This window comes from Etheostoma cragini, chromosome 11 (assembly GCF_013103735.1).
Source record: "Etheostoma cragini isolate CJK2018 chromosome 11, CSU_Ecrag_1.0, whole genome shotgun sequence".
Lineage (NCBI taxonomy): Eukaryota > Metazoa > Chordata > Actinopteri > Perciformes > Percidae > Etheostoma > Etheostoma cragini.
The window spans coordinates 21,962,790-21,971,547 of NC_048417.1; the positions used below are offsets into that span (position 1 = coordinate 21,962,790).

General features: G+C 39.3%; 1 protein-coding gene and 1 long non-coding RNA gene across 2 annotated transcripts in view; both read right to left on the reverse strand.

The window, feature by feature from the left end:
• Window positions 1–8,758, reverse strand: part of epb41l5 (erythrocyte membrane protein band 4.1 like 5) — a 41,671-nt gene that overhangs the window by 15,700 nt on the left and 17,213 nt on the right. The window contains exons 15-16 of the mRNA XM_034886241.1: window positions 8,332–8,377; window positions 7,862–7,980 (exon numbers count right to left, since the gene is read on the reverse strand). Of these exons, the coding sequence (XP_034742132.1) occupies window positions 7,862–7,980; window positions 8,332–8,377 (165 nt within the window). The remainder of the gene's footprint in view (window positions 1–7,861; window positions 7,981–8,331; window positions 8,378–8,758) is intronic.
• Window positions 6,961–7,843, reverse strand: LOC117953336. Its single transcript, XR_004658599.1, has 2 exons — window positions 7,358–7,843; window positions 6,961–7,091 (listed from the first exon to the last, which is right to left on the reverse strand). It is a non-coding gene; the product is annotated as an uncharacterized LOC117953336 (long non-coding RNA).

Genomic DNA, 8,758 nt, shown 5'->3' on the forward strand with positions numbered 1-8,758 from the left:
GTTTGCTGCACTGAAAGTAAAGGGGCCGAATAATTTTGCACGCACCACTTTTCAGTTTTTTATTTGCTAAAAAAGTTTTAAATATCAAATAGATTTCGTTCCACTTCACAATTGTGTCCACTTGTTGGTGATTCTCCACAAAAAATAAAAAATGTATACCTTTATGTTTGAAGCCTGAAATTAGTCAAAAGGTTGAAAAGTTCACGGGGGGCCGAATACTTTCGCAAGGCACTTTGTATGTATACACACACACACACACACACACACATACACACAGTTGTGTTCAGAATAATAGCAGTTACTTTAAATAAGTGAATAATGCTCAAAATCCGTAGAATAGCTTTTAATTCATTAATATCAATGCATTGGGAACACTGCACATTCAGTTCTAAATCAAAACATGACCAGACTTGATCAAGTTTGTGTTCTACATTTACAGAACGTGAAGAAAAATGAATATTAGGTTGTTCAAAAAATAGCAGTATCTGCATTTTTCTTTACAAACTCAAATATTTACTGTTTAACTGAAGATTTTCTCAAAAGGTTTGCTTTATTTGGAATCACTTCACTAATATTTAGTTGCATTACCATTATTTCTGAGAACTGCTTCATATCTGTGTTGCATAGAGTCGACCGACTTCTGCCACCTGTGAACAGGTATTCCAGCCCAGTAAGATTGCACTACATTCCACAATTCCTCTGCATTACTGGGTTTTGCCTTAGAAAACGCATTTTTGATGTCACCCCACAAATGTTCTATGGGATTGAGGTCCAGGGATTGAGCTGGCCGCTCCATAACATCTATCTTGTTCATCTGGAACCAAGACTTTGCTCGCTTACTGGTGTGTTTTGGGTCATTGTCTTGTTGAAAGACCCATTTCAAAAGGCATTTCCTCTTCAACATAAGGCAACATGACGTCTTTAAGTATTTTGATGTATTGAAACTGATCTATGATCGCTGGTATGTGAGAAATAGGCCTAACACCACAGTATGAGAAACATCCCCATATCATGATGTTTGCACCACCATGCTTTACTGTCTTCAGTGTACTGTGGCTTGAATTCAGTGCATGGGGTTGTTGGACAAACCCCAAAAGACAAATTTTGCAGTCCACAGAATGTTGCGCCATTTCTCCTTTGGCCAGTCAATGTGTCCTTTGGCAAATTTCAGGCGTTTGAAATCATTTTGGCTGAGCAGCCTATCATTTTCTGCACTACTTTATCTTTTCCCCTCTCCAATCAACTTAAAAATCAAAGCCCACTGGTCCTCAGAGCAATGTCTGGAACAACCCATTTTGCTGAGTATTTCAGTGTGAAATGCTCTATAACCAACATGCACAAGATTTGCTTCATTCCTTCCTTAAATATGGGCTGTAATTGACACCTGTTTTTTCACAGAAGTAACTGCCTCACTAACTGAACACAACACTGCTATTATTTTGAACATGCCCCTTTCACTTACAGATTCAATACACAGAATGAGCAGCATGCATGACATGACTGTTGGGTCTGTTGGTTTTCTATGACTCTAAAACACGTACTAGTCCATTATTTGCCTAGTAGAAATATCCCTTCTACCAAGACATATAATATATGAGGTTAGTGATGTTGGACTGCTATTATTTTAAACACAACTGTATATCTACAGTATATACTATTTGGATAATATCAGCATTAGGGCATCATATCACAAGTTAACATGTATGAGTAATAGGCTTAAGCATATTTATTTTATTCCTTACAGTGCTTAGTAAAGTTGGGGAATGACAGGCAGAGAAATGGAGTGTGATTGTTTATATCAGGAGAAAAGCTGAGGTTTATAGTTCTCCGTGCAAAATCAACAGTAACATTGAACTAAAAGCAAGGCAGAACAGAGAGGGAAGAGAAAGGGAAGATCGTCAAGGATTAGTCTGATATATTAGTGGTATAGTCTCTTTCAAAGCATCCTCCTCCTGTCCAATGCGCCAGCTGTAAAATGTTGCCATGGCTTGAGAGAACAACAAGAAGAACTCTGAGGTCATTTCAGTCTGATAGCTTGTGCTGATAAAATACACAAGAACTTCTGGGGCTTAAGTCAGTGTTGGAAAAGTTTTTACATTTTTATTTTTATCATTTGATACGTTTCTGAAGGCTTTAAAACATGCTATTAATACTGAGCTACCACAGAGCAATCTGGGCATGGCCTTGGTAGGGTTTTCTATTGGGAAACTTAATCTTGTTTAAACACACTTAAAACTGACTAAAAGGGAAGTAAATTATCAGAAGCCAGAGTTGGGAAGTAACAAAGTACAAATAAATTGTGACTGTACGCTACTCAAGTAGATAGATAGAGAGGTGTGTGTGTGTGTGTATGTATGTATGTATGTATGTATGTATGTATGTATGTATGTATATATATATATATATATATATATATATATATAAATAATAAATAAATAATAAATATTTATTATTTTTGATGCAACTTTTTACTTTCACTTCTTACATTTTAACACAAATAGCGGTCCTTTCTACTCCTTACATTTTACAAAATTGGCGTGTTACTCTAGTTTTGTACAAGAGGTTGTCACGTCGGAGAATAGTGATGACACGCGACTTTTACCACGAGAAGGCGCCACACAGAGAAAAAGTTAGAGAAAAGAATAAGAGACTAACTTTCCTGTCGGAGGATAATCAGTTGAGATTATGTGTGTGTGTCTGTTAGAACTGTAAATTGTAGGGCTGTAATCTCCCAATCAACTAGTCGATTTATTGGTCGATACGTTCTGGCTCGCCCAAAATTATGATTGGTTGATTTTTTGTCGTGTTATTTCATCAGGTGGAAGCATAGACCGTTACGGTCTATGGGTGGAAAGTACTTATTGCTAATGGGGGTGTTTTCAGAGCATCCCTGTTTCACAGGTAACAGTCTGTCTTTAGAACAACCCCCTTGTTTTCTTACGGAAAAAAGTCGAATGCAAAGTTTGCAAGTAACAGTTTGCATATTGCAGCTCGACTAAAAATATGGCATATCACTTAAAACGATAAGCTAACTTTTCTGCGTTAGGTTTCCCTGTCTGTTTGGAGCAGGCTATATGAACATATCAGAATTGGCATATTTCATAGTCCAATAATCGTTTTATAACTACAGGTGCACCCTCCCGCAACAACGGTAGCGTTCCCCAGAACCCCCCAGACCCCGCTGGATGTTAAGCCTCTACCATCCAAACGCAAAAATAATATCACGGAAGGAATTGTCAACTTTATTGCTCAGGATATGAGGCCCATTGCTGTTGTGGAGGGCTGAGGTTTTAAGAACTTGTTAATATACAGCTCCAGCACGTCACACCACACCTCCTCCATGCGAGGACATGCACAGAGCGCTGATGCAGCGCTGTCAGAGCAGACAGACAAGTGTCATTTCAGTGCAAAATAATTAGGCCAAAAACAATTTGATATACCGCAATACCCTACAAGGACAAGTACTGCGGTACAGTACAGTTAAGTGATCGAACGTTTTTTTTTTCTCGCACCCCCCCCCCCCCCCCCCCCCCCCGTAGATTTTTAGTTGAAATTTCATGACTTTAGTCGGCCGAGATTTCTTTTGGTTGATTACAGCCCTAGTAAGTTGTATAACTTATGTTGTCAGCTCATTTAAACCTGTTGTTGTACTGGTCTATAGTTCTTGCACATTTAAAGTAAGTTATCTAGTGAGTTTGTTGTTTGTGTTCCTCATCTGTTAGCTAGGTTGCACATTGCTTGATTCTAATAAAGCATGAAAAGACAGAAGTTGTCTTCGTCCGTGTTTTAACACACGGACGACACACCTGGAGCCAAGTTGGATACCAGAATAAGCTTTTATTACATTCCTAATCTAGTCTGCACTAACAAGTTTCAAATAGTTACCGTTATTATTTTTTGTGTCACCAATAGCATATTCAATCTAATTGGATTGGAATAGCTGGGAGGAGGCCTCGGGGAAGACCCAGGACAAGGTGGATAGATTATATCTCCAACCTGGCCTGGGAACGCCTCGGGATCCCCCAGTCGGAGCTGGTCGATGTGGCTCGAGAAGGGGAAGTTTGGGGTCCCCTGCTGGAGCTGCTGCCCCCGCGACCCAATACCGGATAAGCGGTCAAAGATGGATGGATTGGAATACACCGTATGTTGCACTTGACACACCACTAATACGACTCGACAGATTTGGTGGCATTTTGCATTCATTCGCGCCATATCATTGCAGCCTGATGGTGGTAACATTAGCACATAGTAGTATGGATGGCAACATGATTGAAAATGAAGAAAACGCAGATCACAGAGATTCGGAAGACAAGCAGCAAGACATTCCCAATCATCCTTTGCCTTATCTGAGAGAGATGTTTGCGATATTACGCATCAAGAATGAGTCCTGGCCAATGTGCTGCGTAACTCTAATGTCTGTTAAGTAATTCATATTTTATCCTTTATTTTGTTTCCGAAAGCCCTATTTAAACACACACACATACATGTAGATTCCTTTAAACATTAAGGGGAAGATTAAAAAAGAGAAACTGGATCTTTGAAATCTAACAGAATCACAATTGAATTCATGTCTTGCTGCTCAGTCAGAATCGTATTAACCTGGAGTCCCAATCTCTGTCCCAATAATCATATATGGGGTGTTTTAGGCCTAGTGGCAGACATCCATTTAAAATGTAGTCAATGGCATATAAAGAGCCTTTTCTCCATGTCCACTGACGTTTCTCAGCTTGTTCTCTAGTAACATTCATGTGGTCCATGTAGCTTTGCAAAAATACTGCTACATATTTGCAAGGTTACTTTTACTTTTATACTTTAAGGAAATTTCCAAGCCTGTGATTTTTTACTTGAGTAAAGAAGTTAAATCAGTACTTCTAAAATCAGTATTTTTAACACAAGTATCTGTACTTTTACTTGAGTACGGGAAGTGAGAGAAGCCTAAGCTTTCCACAAACTGAATAGAGTGCATTTTAAAAGGACATTGCAAAAACGTTTGAGAGAAGGATACAGCATAGTTTGACAGATCATCACTCTGTCTATGATCTGGCCCTAGGACTGGGCAATAAAACAATATAAAAATGCTTGTCATATATAATATTTGATATTGTTTCTATTGCGATGGTGCAAAACCATTGGCTGAACTGCATTATGGCAACTTTGTACATCCTTTGGACAACACTTAACATTCAGAACCCTCCACGTTATGTTCATTTTGAACTAAAGTTCTTAATAAAATGAGAAGATATTCTGCACTTCAATTCAATCAAGTATGTAGTTCACACAAGAATATATATTTAAAAAAAGGTAATAGTAATTATATATAGACTATTTATTTATTTAATGAATTAACAAAAAAATGCCATTTCATTTTTATTATTGAAATATGAATGATCCATATTGGAATAGACGTTTCTGGCCAATTCACCCAGCCCTAGGCCCTGTCCAACATGGTGTCTATGCATCCCGTTTTTCAACGTGATACATAAAGAAAAAAGGGCCCGTGCATGAATCATAGGCAATCCTCTCAGTACAACTGACCAGAAATGTACTTTACTGGAAGCAGGATCAGCCCGAGCTGTAAATCTGAATGAGCTTTGTTCACCAGAAGCCAGAATAGTCTGATCAGGAAGTAAGAGCAACTACTTTACACCGGGGGAAAAGAAACGTAGCCAAGTATTGTTTTCTTACAGCCTCACTTCTAAAACCCTGAAATCTTTTTAAGTCCTTAGCCTCATTAATTATTTTAGCCAAAAGCTGATTGGCAAACAAACTTGCACTCATCCTCAAATATTACAGTATTATTGTTAGAATACCTTGTGAACCAGTTTACAGATAAGAACATAAATACAGGTTTAAAGAGGAGTAGGTGATTCACAGGACGCACAGCATGACATTAGATGACTGAAAGTAAAGACATCTACACACTGGAATGCACCAAAGTCTTGAACAGAACCAATCCAAGCTAATCATCACTGCTTTGTGATGCCAAAAACTAGACACCAGCACAGCACCAAAAAAAAAAAAAAAAACACCATTTCATTTTCTTTACTGATTGGGTTGGCATGTCATGCTGATCAGAAGTAGACAGACAGCAAATCTCAGGAGCAAGAAAACCCATCTCCAAAGCCAAAATCAGAAAGCCCGCCACTGCACAGCGAGTGATTGGTTAAAGCCAGAGCAATGGCAAGGTGAAGTGTTTGATCGTACCTACCTGGCCTGCCTCCACACAAGACCAATTTGTCCTCAGTACATGTTAATACTGGAACACACAGGGGAACATTACAGGTTTATAACAGAGATGGGTGCATCCTTGCATATTTTTATGTACATTTGCTTGTTCATTCACACAGACAAGCTTCACACAACAAATGAACACACATCCACAAATAGCAGGTTTATCCAAAACAAAAACTAATTATAGTATATGTATACACTGCTCAGAGGCAGCAACTCTGACTGAGGAATCAGAGCCAGAAATACAGCATAACAGAGGAAACAATAAGCTATGAAAAAGAAAACTACAAAAAACTATTTAAAAAAGGTATTAAGGTGCTGAAACACTAGGCAAATGGCAAAGAACTAGTGGCGACAAAGGCTGGCTGTGGCGGGGCCTCCCGCCACCTGTGTCTCAGCCAAAAAGTTGCACGTGAACACACAGCAAAGATCAACTAGCACATATGTTCTGCGGCTGCATGACAAAAAATTATTCTTCATGCCATCAGGCAGCAGTAATCTATTCCTCATTCAATAAGGAAAAGCAGACATACAAACCATTTCTATGACACATACATGAAAACAGTGTTTGCCCGAATCAGTCCAAGCCTACGGTCCCTCAACCTCACTCCCCGCCAGGAAGACAGCAAATGCTGCAATATATCTAACTAGCTTGTACATTTGCCCTTTTAATGAAATAATGTGCAAAAATAGTTTTTTGAAGAGTCAAAATCTTTTTGGGCCACTTTTGACAGCCCTCTTATGTATAGGATTGACCAGATGAGATGAAGATGTAAATGAGAAGAGCCTCCGGTGTGTGCTCCCTTGATTTCAGTGATTTGTTGCTTTTCTCATTTCCATTTTTCTTCTTGTGCACAAATCTGCTCAAGTTCAGAAGCCAATGAGAGTGATTTCAAGTGGCCTGTGTAGGACACACCACAAAAACTAGGGGGACGGAGGGTTACCATGAGCCCAACTTGGACCGACGGCCGTCAGTGTCCGTGGTGTGTCAGTACCTTTACGTGTGGTTTTGAGAATAAGTCAGCTGAGTACTAGGACGGTTTATGTACAAATTCATGAAATTGAATCAAAACTAATTCAACCAAATTAAAGGCAATACTGCAGAAACCCTACAGAGTATGTCTACTTCTTCATCTATTCACTGCCTGTCTCTGTTGGCTATTTACTCTCAGTCTGAGTCCATCTTTCTTGAGGGTGAATCTGCCACCTGCATTACGGTCTTCTGCTATGTTCTGCACTCTTCTAAGACATACAAATGCATGCTGACGCACAAGTAACTACCTCCTTTCAGCCATTGTGTTTCTAAGATCACTTCCACGTACCTGTTACAAGGACATAACTCTTATTGCACACACACTCGCAAAAATACAACATGCAAAGCCTGGAAGTGACATGCTGGCACACACAAAAAAAAAATCTCTGGCTTCCTCCCTCCTTCATCCCTGCATTACCTGGTCACAGCAACACAGGTGGATAATCCATGTTAATCCACTCTCATGGCATTAGTCCATGAAAAACACATTTAGCTATCTACTTCAGCCCGCCCCAAACTATCCATTCTCTAGAAGGCTTACCCTCTTCAGGACTACGACAGGCTGGGGCGTATTTAAACAAATATTAATATACCAACCTTCTCTTTTCTCCTCCAGGACTCCTGGGTAGAGCCTTAATTTCCATCGGTGCACAGACAGAAGCAGCTACTGGGTTGACAACAGGCACAGCTGACCAGGCACCTCTACTGGGAGAAGCCTGGCCCAAGAGGAAGAGAAAATATACATTAGAGTAGTGCAGAGATAGGCACAAAGAAGAATGATATTGGAAGGTATTGAGAACGTTTCTGTGAAAACATCTACATTACCGGTCATGTACCCTTCCCCGTAGTCTCACTCGATTATTTGGGGTCTCATTTCTGAGTTCAAAAGCTGTCTGCTTGTGTTGCTTATTATATATTGTTTGTTATGAGCAATGTGATCCAATGCAAAATTCTTCGTAGGTGTCCTCAAACCTGGCAAATAAAGCTGATTCTGATTCTATACTCTGTTTTGCTATCCTGTATAAAGGAGGTAAGATTAAAAGCCACACAGCAGTTTTGCTCCTCACCTTGTTGCCTTTGCTAGAACTGACTCCGTTTCCCGAGGAAAGAACACTGAGCAAAGAAAAACGTAGATATGTTATTTAAAGAACAACTACCAAACATCTTTAAAGATTTCTTAATATTGTATCAAGATTTATACTGTAAATAAATTAACAGTGTCTTAACAAAACTTGAGAACACTTCAGAAAACAAACCAGGAACGTATCCCACAATGCTTTTCAAAAATCACATTGCTTGTGTTTGGCTGAGCCATGGGTGGTGAATCACACAAAGACATTTGTAGTTTGTGTCTAGCCTTTTGATTTGCAAATCATTATAATGTAGCAATGCTATGTCCTGTTGACACAGCTTTAAATACTGAGAATGTGTTATTGCCTCAAACGACCTGGACTGTCAGAGTGACACACACACACACACACACACACACACACA